The 13,518-nt window shown below is 35.0% G+C and overlaps 1 protein-coding gene across 18 annotated transcripts in view; it reads left to right on the top strand.

The window, feature by feature from the left end:
• MEF2A (myocyte enhancer factor 2A) overlaps window positions 1-13,518 on the top strand; it is a 162,458-nt gene that overhangs the window by 109,396 nt on the left and 39,544 nt on the right. For 4 of the 18 annotated variants that reach the window (XM_030930094.1, XM_030930097.1, XM_030930095.1 and 1 more), the window contains 4 exons: window positions 1,439-1,576; window positions 1,750-1,863; window positions 4,286-4,505; window positions 5,297-5,356. In XM_030930094.1, coding sequence (XP_030785954.1) covers window positions 1,439-1,576; window positions 1,750-1,863; window positions 4,286-4,505; window positions 5,297-5,356 — 532 coding nt within the window. Of the gene's footprint in view, window positions 1-1,241; window positions 1,374-1,438; window positions 1,589-1,749; window positions 1,864-4,285; window positions 4,506-5,296; window positions 5,357-8,540; window positions 10,847-13,518 lie in introns of those variants that run through there. The other 14 variants (XM_030930110.1, XM_030930109.1, XM_030930103.1 and 11 more) reach the window with 5 other exon arrangements.

Raw genomic sequence — 13,518 nt, 5'->3', positions numbered from 1 at the left:
AAAGTAAAGGAATATTCTGTATATCTTCAAACTCTTGGTTTTTAATTTATTTTTTTAAGTACCAGACAAGTTATTTCATGATGACTTTAAGTTAAAAATCAGAAAACCAGCTGTTTTTTGCATTATACTTACCCCAAAGTAAGTTAAAAAAAAAAAAGTCAGTATAATCCGGGAGATATTTTAATGGCACTCAAGAAAATTCTCCAGAAAGGGCCAGGCACGGTGGCTTACGCCTGTAATACCTGCACTTTGGGAGGCCGAGGTGGGCAGATCGTAAGGTCAGAAGATCAAGACCATCCTGGCTAACATGGTAAAACCCCCGTCTCTCCTAAAACTACAAAAAAAATTAGCCGGGCATGGTGGTGGGCACCTATAATCCCAGCTACTTTGGAGACTGAGCCTGGAGAATGGCGTGAACCTGGGAGGCGGAGCTTGCAGTGAGCCAAGATTGTGCTACTGCACTCCAGCATGGGCGACAGAGCGAGACTGCATCTCAGAAAAAACAAAGAAGAGAAAATTCTCCAGAAAGTCAAATCAGTGGATTAAATCAAACCATGAAATACACTCTGAATAACTTTTGAGTGCAAATTTTAAAAGTATGTAAAGTCACTAATAATTCATACATTCTACATAGGAAAGAGTCATTGCAGACATAAGTAATTATCAAGTTTGAACTTTTATATTTCAAAGTTATACAGGAAAGTGAATAATAGGAATGAAATTATTGGGATATTGTGCTGATTCTTTCTGTTGAGTAAGGTAAACTCTTGATAGGCAGAAAGGAAGAGTACGTGAAATTGCTGAAATGTTCAATTTATAAAGATGCGATAACTTCTCAAAGTATCATTTTTATGGATTTCTATTTTAGTTCTTTCATGCATTGGTTATGTTGGATAAATTGATCATAGAATTTTAAATTGATAAATTGATCAGGCTTTAATCAGATTTGAGTTTTAACTGTCAGAGCAGTGAGTAATTTAGTATTTTAAGAAGTTTTAAAAGGAAGAATCTAAACAAGTAAATATTCCTTTTCTCTTAACATACAACGGGAGGATTAATTTTACTTATATATAATGTTTATCTTATTTGAAGAAGTAAGTACATTTGTGATAATTTAGAAACCGTTTCAGTGGCTCTTGTATAATTCAGTTCATTCCGTCTGTGCTCTCTTAATAAATTTTACAGAAAAACTCATGGCAAGTTAGCATTATTTGTGTGTGAATTTTCCAATTGTATTTCAGACTTTAAGAAAGAAAGGCCTTAATGGTTGTGAGAGCCCTGATGCTGACGATTACTTTGAGCACAGTCCACTCTCGGAGGACAGATTCAGCAAACTAAATGAAGATAGTGATTTTATTTTCAAACGAGGCCCTGTAAGTACTTTTACTTTACCTCTACTTTTTATTTGTTGATCCTTTTTGTTAACTTCATTATTTAGGCTCTGAACAAGAAGGAACACAGAGGGTGCGACAGCCCAGACCCTGATACTTCATATGTGCTAACTCCACATACAGAAGAAAAATATAAAAAAATTAATGAGGAATTTGATAATATGATGCGGAATCATAAAATCGCAGTGAGTACTAAAGTATGGTTTGTGCTTTTATCTTGTGCATGAAGAGATTGACCAAACAACTTGTTGCTTATTTTTATAGTGGGTGATAACAACAATAAGTAGAAGGGAAGAAAGGCATTTTATTAGTATTTTTTATAAAACTTTAAAATTACTGAAATCTCATACATGTTCAGTATCTTAAATGTAGAGGTGAAGAGAAAACATGCCGATCCAGACTTTGCTACTTCTTACCCCAATACCTTTGGATAGGGCACCTCAACATCTTGAATTCTTTCGTCGTCTGTAAAGTGAGTTGGTTCTCATGATTTTTAAGGTATCTTCCAGCATTAAAATTCTATGATTTATATTATAGAATATGTATAACTTTCCCTCTGTTCCCATGACTTAAAAGCATTTATGTTCTTCAATAGATCTTGAGAAAGCAAAGTGTATGGTAGTTAGGTTTGTTGCAAAACTTGTTTTTTTTCTAAGTTATTTTCAATTATTTTGTATAGTTGCTGTAATAGTAGAGCTAAACTTACTGCTTTGCAGTTTGTTAATGTCCCCAAATCACTTAGCAACAATACCACCAAATTTTGTTCTTTTTTTGTGCTGTAGATACTAAGGAAGAGCAGCTTGGTTTAATTTTAATTTAAGGCAACAGTGTTCTTAAACTGATTGCAAAGCAAATAGTGACTTTACAGTTTCTGTATACTCATTCATCTAACCATAGTGAAAGAGTATTTTTCTTTGAGCTCATGCTCCTAGACTTCATAGTTCTTCAAAGAATTCTCACTGGAATCTTCATTGGCAAGAGCTACTTAAAACAGTTATTTTGGATCTAATTTCCTAATTCTGTATATATAGGCCAGCCTCCCTTGAACAAATTAGTTTCAATGCTGATATTTATTTTATCAGAGTTAATTCTCTCAAAACTATGCCCTAAAGTATGCATGATGGATCATGTCTTCAGAGTAGTCCTGTACTACAGGTTGAGTATCCCTTATTGGAAATACTTGGGACTAGAAGTGTTTCAGATTTGGGATTTTTTTCAAAATTTGGAATATTTGCATATGTATAATATCTTGGGGATGGGACCCAAGTCTAAACATTAAATTTATTAATGTTTCATACATACCTTATACTCATGGACTGAAGGAAGTTTTATATAATATTTTTCATAATTTTGTACATGAAACAAAGTTTGTGTACATAGAACCATCAGAAAGCAAAGATGTCACTGTCTCAGCTACCCATGTCATAGGTCTTGGCCACATGTGGAGCATCATGGGGAACCTGCTGTTAGCATGTGTAGCCTACACATGTGCCATTTTATTACCCTTTGTGGATGTGTTTGCGTGAGGGAATCTGAGTGGGCACAGAAAAGATATATTGAAGCTGATGGGAGACTGGAAGGTCCTTTTCCCCTTGGAGACACTGAATAAACTGTGGATTGTATGCCTGCGTTTCCATACATCAGGTGTGGGATTCTCTATGGCATTATGTTGGTGCTTAAAAAGTTTTGGATTTTCGAATTTCGGATTAGGGATGCTCAACCTGTATAAGAAGCCAGCTCACACAAAAAAAATGGCTTTAATGAGTTACTTTTGGGCAAATACCATTATTATTCTTAAAAACAATACAGTAGCAAATGAAGGGATGTTGTTGACCTTGCAGTTAATGTTAAAGCTGCAAAGATATTGCACAAATAAAAGTGTTTTACTTTTGAAAAAAATTGCCATATACCCACTGTTTTTATATTTGTTGATGTATTATAATTTTTCTACATGAAATAAACTATTGAATAAAGTACAATAAAATATATTCTTCCAACTTTGAATTAGCAGTGTTACCTTATTTTTGTATGTTACTCTTTTAAAATGAGGGCACAGTAAAGTTGTTTTATTTTCTCCCACTTTAAATTCTAAAAAGCAACATATATTTATCATGGTTAACAAGCATATTGTAAATGGTCTATGGAGGAAATGCAAGAGGAAAATATTAAAAAGGGGGCATGGAATAATTTGGAGGGAGGGAAGGTTAGCATTTACAATATTTGTAATTTAATCTTTATACAATTTAAAGAAGATACCAAAAACTTCATTACTTTTATTACTGGCTTGGTTAGTAGTTAATTTTGTTGTTTAAATTAGATTTCTTTGCATTTTCATTTAACTCAAATTGCATTGTTATGTATGTAATTACTTTTTTTACCTCTTAGTTTTGCCCTTTAGAAATTTAGTTAATCAGAATGGGACATATTTATGATTTTTCAGATTTGACATACTAAGTTAATAATGTGTGTATACACTTTTCTCCTTCCATTATATTTGGTATCTCTCAATAGAAATGTAATGTTATTAAGGTTTACATCGAAGTGCCAATTATGCTTACTTGGTGACGGTGATATATTTCGTAATGTCTAAATTTGACAACACTACTTGATTATCAGATTTATCCTCTTAAATTTGTCTTTATGAATATTTGAAATACAGAATATAGATAGTATATATTAATATATAAAATTGAAATTGAAAAGGCTCCTGTCAGGCATATTCATGTTCAAACATAATTCTAAAGAAAATAGCTTTAAGCTGTAAATTGGTTAAGAACCTATCCCTATCCTCTACTTTTAGTAACTTGAGTTACTTTGCCACATTAAAGTTCAAAAGTTACTTTGTAGATGAATATGAAACCAACAGTTTTTTCCTTCTTTTTCTTTATTTACAGCCTGGTTTGCCACCTCAGAACTTTTCAATGTCTGTCACAGTTCCAGTGACCAGCCCCAATGCTTTGTCCTACACTAACCCAGGGAGTTCATTGGTGTCCCCATCTTTGGCAGCCAGCTCAACGTTAACAGATTCAAGCATGCTGTCTCCACCTCAAACCACATTACATAGAAATGTGTCTCCTGGAGCTCCTCAGAGACCACCGAGTACTGGCAATGCAGGTATGTAGTGATACCTATTATGCTGGTTCTTTAATAAAGAGGGTGAAAAAAGTCATTGCTAACATAAGCAGTTTCTTATTTTGCTATTCTTAATTGTATTGTTTTGATGAGCAAGAGTCACTGCTACATGATTGGCCTCATTTTAAAGTATTTTTTTGAAGATCAGTTGTGGGTGTAGCATTGTGTCGTACAAAGTAGAACAGTACTGAGAACCTGCCATTTATATGCTTTCCTTCTCATGGGAAAGCCATACTTTGACGGGCAGAAAATTTAGTTAGGTATCACAAGCAAGGATTTAAAGTAGAGTGTGAGCCATTCATGTTAAAAATATGGGTGACAGACTTACCTGATTGGAGTTAGAGTATCTTTTACATCTCCTCCTGCCTGAATTACTTCATTAATTCAGTAGAATTTACATTGCATTTATTGTATTAGTTTACATAATGCAATGTCTCCTCTCCCTTAAGTCCTAGATTTAGTTTAGTGATTTAATCATACTCCCTACATACTGCCCCCATTTTTATCAGTGTGTACTATTTTGGTATTGATGCAATACCACTATTTGGTATTGAAGGCAACATCAAGCTTGAAAGGTAAACTCATATATGTGAGATATGCAACTACATCAGATTACATATTAATGCCAACTTCAGACTGAGCTAGTTTTTTTTGTGTGTGTCTTTTTAGAATTAGAGTGAGAGTTACCTCTGTTCGGTTCACATTCGGTCAGGTAAAGAGACCTAATTCATATTCATTCTGTGCCCTCTGCCTTCTCTCCATAACGTTATTAGGTGGGATGTTGAGCACTACAGACCTCTCAGTGCCAAATGGAGCTGGAAGCAGCCCAGTGGGTGAGTGAATTCCTACTATTTCATTTTGTAGGTATCTATCCTATCTGAGATTAAAGGAATGTTGTTCCTGAAATAAAGCTTTCTGGGAAATTTCCTTCTGAAGGGTACTTTTACTAATACTTACCATTTTTTTAAAACACCCCTGTTTTATTCCTTAAAAATCTTAAGGAGAAACTTTCTCCGTCTTCTCTCCTTACCAAAGTTAGACTGTTACCTGCTTTATCTTACAATAGCATGAGATGTTTTCAGAGAGATTAGAATGAAAAGAAATGGTGGATCTGTCTACTTCTACAGATAGATAATTAAGAGTTTTGTCTTGGCTGGGTGTGGTGGCTCACACCTGTAATCCCAGCACTTCGGGAGGACGAGGCCGGTGGATTGTCTGAGCTCAAGAGTTTGTGACCAGCCTGGGCAACACCATGAAACCCTGTCTCTACTAAAATACAAAAAAAATTAGCCCGGCGTGGCAGTGTGCGCCTGTAATCCCAGCTACTTGGGAGGCTGAGGCAGGAGAATTGCTTGAATCCAGGAGGCAGAGGTTACAGTGAGCTGAGATCACGCCACTCCACTCCAGCCTGGGTGATAGAGTGAGACTCCTTCTCAAAAAAAAAAAAAAAACTTTGGAAATGATTGAATGACTTAATAAAAATGATGAGGAAGAAATAAACAGAAACATCAATAAAGATATTAAGACAAGTTACAAAATAATGACTTAAAGTAGGAATAAATGCCTAATTGTATCTGTCACAGTATTAAATGTTTTAATGGAATTAAACAGATAAGACCTATTGTGGAGTATTACTTAACAGAAAACAGTTAAATGTGGGAAAATACATAAAGGTCGTACCAATTAAACACAAGGGCTGCTACTCTTGTATGTGTATTTCCAAATATTTATGGGTTTTTTCAGCTCTTGTTTCAGTTGTTTGTATGCCTACATACTCTTTTTGTGTCCCTTTTTGCATATGTTTTTGATTCCCCCAACAAAATAATAAGTTCAGGGCCCACCAAGAATTGTAAGAGTCTAGTATGCTTCTCTCACATTGGGTTGACACCCCAAAAGGCTGGAGTAAACCAGAGATAAACAGTTCTTCTTAGTAGCAACATCTTATATATGCATCATACAGTTTCTTTTTTTTTTTTTTTTTGAGATGGAGTCTGGCTCTGTCCCCCAGGCTGGAATGTAGTGGCACGATCTCTGCTCACTGCAAGCTCCGCCTCCTGGGTTCACGCCATTTTCCTGCCTCAGCCTCCCAAGTAGCTGGGACGACAGGTGCCTGCCACCATGCCAGGTGAATTTTTTTGTATTTTTAATAGAGACGGAGTTTCACCGTGTTAGCCAGGATGGCCTCGATCTCCTGAACTGATGATCTGCCCGCCTCAGCCTCCCAAAGGTTTCTTAAAATTAGATTATAGTGATTAGAAATTAGATTTAGGGGTTCCAGGATGCCTGCAAAAGCAAATAGTCTCTGGAAGAATAAAATAAGCCTGGCCCATATGGCAGAACCCCATCTCTACTAAAAATACAAAAATTAGCCGGGCGTGGTGGCAAGCGCCTGTAATCCCAGCTACTCAGGAGGCTGAGGCAGGAGAATCACTTGAGCCCAGAAGGTGGAGGTTGCAGTGAGCCGAGATCATGCCACTGCACTCCAGCCTGGGCAACAAGAGCAAAACTCTGTCTCAAAAATAAATAAATAAAAGAAGAAAACACCATCTCAGACCTTATTATTTCTAACTTGGCACATAAGCTGATGAACTAGGCACACACACAGATAAAGCAAATGAAAACTTGCAGAAATAAACAATGGAATCAGCCTCCTGGGAACTCCAGAATTTGGAGTTATTAGGCACAGACTTTGACTTTAATATAACAGTGTTTACTGTGTTCAAGGGTATTAAAAAAAATTTGAGAAATGCAGAGAACTGAAATGTATTAAAAAACTAGAAATTTTAGAACCAAAAAAACCTGTAATGTTAAGAACTTAACAGATGAGCTTAATAACAGATTGGACAAAGCAAATACAAGAATTAAGAAACTAAAAGATAAGATAGAAAATTATCCAGAATTTTGGAGACAACAGAGGAATGGAAAATTAAAAAGAAGACCCAGAGCATGCAATAAACAGGAGTAACATACATTAAATTGAAGTCCCAGGAAGCAGTCCGAGAAAATTGGGCAGAAGCAGTATTTGAAGAGATCATCACTGAGAATTTTTCAAAACTAACCCCGACAAAAAAGCCACAAATTGGGAAGGCCTATAAAACTCACGTGGAATACAGATAATGCTGTGTTTTATGAGAAATTTAAACCTTTATGAACAAAAGACTGGGAGATGGTGAACTAAACCTGCTTCTCAGAAAGTCAGAAAAGGACAGCAAATTAAACCTAAAGTAGGTAGAACCAAATTATAAAGACACAAGCATTGAAATAGAAAATAGAAAGTTTTCTATTTCAGGCATGGTGAAACAGATGATCTCATACATGCTTTTGTGGTATTGTAAATTAGTAACGATCTTTCTGGAAAGGTTTTGGCAAGATGTTTCAGTTGTCATAAAAATACAAATATTGATACTGATATAGAAAAACATAAATTGAATTAACAAAACAAATACTGATTATTTAAAAGACTAATAAAATTGAATGTTTTCAGTAATATTCTATTCAAAATATTTTCTAATTTCCATTTTATCTTTTTAACCTAACCTGTAAGTTATTTAGAATTATATTTCTTAATTTCAGATACATGGGGATTTTCTAGTTATCTTTTAGATATTACTTTCTAACCAGATTGTTTTGTTACCAGATAACTTACCTCTATATGATTAACTTCTCTGAAATTTGCTGATGATACTTTTTAATCGGCCAGCATATGCTCAGTTTTTGTTTGTGTTGTATACTGGAAAAGAATGTTTATTCTGTATTATAAGCATGAGTTGCAAGTTCTACTCGTTTTAAATGTTTTATCTGTATATGTATAATAACTTACCGTATCAGGTCCAGTTTAGAAACTTGTGATAGGTCAGTTCCAGATAGTTTTGCGTTACCTTTAAACCATATCATTTTTACCAATATTGTCATTTTCAAAAGCATGATTTGTTTATAGACAAGTCTTCCATTTGCCTTGTTCATATTTTGATATTTGTTGCATCTTCTGCCTGCTTCCCTAAAGCTGGAATACTTCAGGCCCATGTACTGTTGAAAGAAGAGGCATCCTTGAGACTTTCAAAGCACTGAACAAACTCAGGAAAGGGAAAGACTTCTTGAATAAGAAACCAAAGAAAGCCTAATGGAAAGATTGATTTGCTTGTATTAAAATTGGAAACTTTGTGCATCAAAAACACTGTAAAGAGAGTAAAAAGGCAAGACAGAATGGGAGAATATATATAGTATATATACAATCAATAGAGAGGGTTTTTTTTTTTTTAAGAATACCTACAAATGAATAAGAAAAAGAAAACTGGACTTTGAAAACGTGCATGAGAACACATGCACTTCACAAAAGAAGCATCTGATAAATGTGAAGAAATGCTCAGTCTCAGTAGTCATGGAAATGCAAAATTAAACCACAAAGAGAGAACACTGCACACCCACCAGAATTGCTAAAATGAAATAGATGGTATACCAAATATTGACAAAGCTATGAAAAAGCACAAACTCATACACTGGTAATGGGAGTACAAGTTGCTGCAATCATTTGGCATTATCTGCCTAAGCTGCAGATACGTGTATTCTGTGACCCAGCATTTTCACTCCTCCTTATGTACTGTACAGAAATGCATTTGTGCACGAGTACCAAGAGATACGTAAAAGAATGTGCACAACATTATGTTAAAGTCAATATCTAGAAATAGTACAGATCTCTATCAACAGTAGAATGCATAAATATAAGAGAGTACATTCATATGGAAGAATATTATACTGCAATGAAAATGAAACCACAGCAGTTCTCAACATGGATGAATGTCACTGAACATGAATTAAAGAAGATAGATACATACTCAGGATTCTATCTATATAAAGTTTGAAAAGCAGGCTAAAAAAACTACAGTGTTTGGGATGCTTGTGTAGACAGATGGCAAAGCCATAAAGAAAAACCAAGAAATTAGTGTAAAATTCACAATAGTGGTTACTTTGGGTAGGTGGGACTATGGGAATATTTTAGGGGGCCCAATTATGGAAACTTCTGGGGTTCTGGCAGTATTCTTAATCTGAATGGTGGTTACGTGGATCTTCATTTTGTGATAAATCCTTACCCTATACATTTTTGTTTTGTACATTTTCTGTTTATGTGTTACATTAGCAAGAAAACAGTTTTGAAAATAAAAAGTACACTAGATATAATGATAAAGGAACTGTAACAACAAATATACAGGTACTTTTTAAATTATAAGAGAAAATAATGTACATTTTGTGGTATTTATACTATTCCAAAATCCAGAGAGAAAATTTATAGACACTCACACTCACATTCACACACAAAGTATAGGTAGCCTTTGAGTCTTTGGACATTGTTGTCTGCATGTGGCAGCTGGAACTCAGCACCCGTCTTGAGATCATGAGATAAGTCAGTTTAAGATGACAGGTCAAAATGCCAAGGTTGATAAAGTGAAAAGCTGGTGGCCCTCAGTGTTGAGCTGCTGAAGCAGCTGAGTCTGGGACCACTCTTCCCGCAGACTTCTTATATGAGATAATACATGTTCCTCATTCTCCAGAGGAAAAAAGTAAGATAAAATCCAAGCAACAGATAGGGGAATGTTTAGTAATGGGCATTTAATTTTACCAAAATACACAATTCAAAAAAGAAACCCAACTAGTATTTTTAAAACTGAAAAGGTTGTTCATCATTGGTAGTAATCATGAAATTCAAATTAAAATGACAAAACAATAAAATACTACTGCTACTTACTAATTCCCAACTGTTAGCACTTTTTATTGTGATGTTCAGTGCTAATGAAGGCGTGGTGAAACTGATGATCTCATGCATGCTTTTGTGGCATTGTAAATTAGTAACAATCCTTCTGGAAAGGTTTTGCAAGATGTTTTAGTTGTCATAAAAATGTTTATACTTCCAAGCCCACTAATCCCATTTTTGGGAATCTTTCCTGAAGAGGTAAGTTAGAATAAGCAAAGCTTCATTGCAACTTTATTTGTAGTAATGAATAATAGGAAGAAATCAACATATTCAACAATATGAAAATGAAGTAAATGAAATTTCAACTGAATTTCTTTTTAGTTATGATTTAAAATGAGCAAAAAATATGAGCATGGAAAACAAAAAGGGAAAAATCCAAAGAGATTATAATACTTAATGTTAAGATGGTGGGTCTGTAAGGGTTTTTCACTCTTTCTAGTTTCTGTGATGCTGTATTAATACCGTTACCTCTACAGTCATAACATCTTTATTTTAGTAAATTAGAACATTTCTTTATTTTTACTTATAACTTGTTTTCCATTTGTCATCTGTGCAAATAAAACTTGACAGCTTTGTATATATTGTAATTTGTATACATCTTTCATAGAGGTAATTTGTTTATTTGATTATTATTTACTAGGTATATTTCTCTACTGGGAGTTTATATTTGATACTCGGTTTATACTGTAGTTCAAATGACTTTGGGGACTTTTTACTTTGGGCACACTTTTAAATATCAAGCATAAAATAAAGTCTTAGGTATCTAACAACTTCACTTTTTAAAAACATGTTGAGAAAGAGAAAAAACATATATGGTACTAGACGTAGAAAGGCTCAGGATGCTCTTGGAGTTATTTGGGGTTGAATGAAGGTAAAATAAGGGTTTACATTGTAGCAGGCGCATTGGCAATTAGAAAGAAGAGATGGAAGAGGCGAAAGATATAAAGAAAGCTTGATTGCTCTGAAGGTGGGGATGGGATGGTGGAAGCCAGCAGTAGTAGAAGTCTTTAGAACAAGCTGAGTTGAGATGACAGCAGCATGTCTGGGTGAAAGTGGCCACCAGATTATTGAATATGGACTGGAAATTAGGAAGGACAAAGCAGAAACCCAGTTTTCAGTCATTCACATGGAGGTGATAGTTGAAGTTGTATGTGCTTCAGCATTCATGCTTCATGAAGATGCTGAAGTTTCTGAAAGAGAAGAAGATATGTTGCCTTTTGGGGGCTGCCCACGTGGGATTGAGATGGGGAATATAGTATTCAGAAAGAAAAGCAGACCCCATGAGCATTGCCTATTTTTGTTATAAATTTTTATTGGACAGGATCCATGTTGTCTATTTTACAGGAAATTTCATTGAATCAGGTACATATGCATTCAGTTATTTCAAAACCTGTGATCTTATTTATTTATTTATTTTATTTTATTTTAGACTAGTCAAGTGCAGTAGTGAGAAGGGGGTAAAGAGTAGAACAAGGAGTTTGATAAGTTGAGATAACTCACTCCCTTCGAAGCAGCCTGTATCTTTTCTACTTTCAGAAACCTCAAGCAGTTCTTTGCACAAATGACATAATTTTATAACTGTTAAAATGTATTTTTGTTTATTGAATAATCAGCTGAATGTCAAATTTTATGACAGTTTTGCCAAATATGATTGAACTTTGCTTTGGATGAGTTTTTCAGAATCCTTTGAAGTTTGCTTATCAGTTTGGACTTCTGAAATGAATTCATAATGAAATATTAATGACATCATTGTCTGCAGTTTAACCCTAGAAGAGTAGTATCTAAGGACACAGAGTACTTGCCAGCTACTTGAGTGCATTGTTTCAGCTGATGTGATTTATATTTTGGAATATGAGCCAGACTGATGGAATTGATTGACCTATCTTACAGCTATAGGACTGTAAGTGAGATCAAGTTCTGTTAAGTTTCTGAAGGCATAGGTATGCAGTTGGCTCAAGAGCATTTTTTTCACATTTGTGTTAGGATAGTAAATTACCTTGAAATCTGGAAACATATTTTAACAATATTAAATTGGATTTATTCATTTAGAGTAGATACTGTAGTTCCTAGATTCGTAAACTGTGACAAGATGAGTTATATACTGAAAGTGTTTCCCTCGGAAGTCTATCTGAAAAATGTCTTCATTTTTGTGATAAAAATTGAGCTGGAGGTAAGAAGGTATATGTTAGGGTGTATGCCACTGCACTGTACAAAATAACAAGTCATGCATAGGAGGTTCTCTTAGCTTCAGCCTGGCAAGTTACCAAACACTTACATCATCCTTTACTCATTATCTGCTACTGACTCCTGACTTTACACCAAGAAATACTGTGCTTTTAGGTCCCCACTTACTCTTGAAATTTGGTTCTCATGAGTTACCATCGTGTCGTATCTATCTAAAGGACCGTAGACTGCACGTGGGAAAATAGTATTTGTGCTTCTTGATGAGGTGTGGCTCTGAATTATTTACATCATTTTATGTCTTTGAGAGGAAATTCTACTTTCTCCTTCAGATTTGAGTATAAATCAAGTAAAGAAGACTCTTCTAAATAATACCAGAATCAGAACACATATTCATGCCATTGTATATTTAAAAAAATTATTAATCTGACAGTCTCATACTGTTACGCAAAATGAAGTTTCTATTTAACCTTCCTATTTTTGAATAAAATTGTTTATTAAATATTTTTAATCTTTCAAATGTCTGGCTTAGCAATTACCTCCATCCAACTCATAGATGATCTCTACTCCACAGGATGGCCTGGTGAAGTGGTTGTTTTTTAAACTGTACTGCTTTCTGAAGCTTTTAACAGGATGCAGGAAATTACTCTATGGGGTGTGGAAAGGATTTAATACATACCCCTTCAAGATAATGAAAGCAGAATGCAGGAAATAACCTCATGAGGTTAACTGAAATACCAGTCCCCACAGCAAAATTAGATCATACATATGAATTAAAACTGAGTGGATCACTTGGTAAACATTTTGGAGGAAACAAGAGGAAGGTGGGGGTAAGGAAGAAAAAAACCACACTAATTATCTGGAGCTCAGAAATTCTTTTGTTTGTTTGAGACAAGATCTCACTCTGTTGCCCAGGCTGGAGTACAGTGGCGCGATCTCAGCTCACTGCAGCCTCCGCCTCTGCGGCTCAGGCAATTCTCCTGCCTCAACCTCCCTAGTAGCTGGGATTACAGACATGCACCACTATGCCCTGCTAATTTTTCTTCTCTTTGTGTGTGTGTATGTGTG

This window comes from Rhinopithecus roxellana, chromosome 5 (genome assembly GCF_007565055.1).
Source record: "Rhinopithecus roxellana isolate Shanxi Qingling chromosome 5, ASM756505v1, whole genome shotgun sequence".
Classification (NCBI taxonomy): Eukaryota; Metazoa; Chordata; class Mammalia; order Primates; family Cercopithecidae; genus Rhinopithecus; species Rhinopithecus roxellana.
This window is presented reverse-complemented; position numbering and strand designations above follow the sequence as displayed.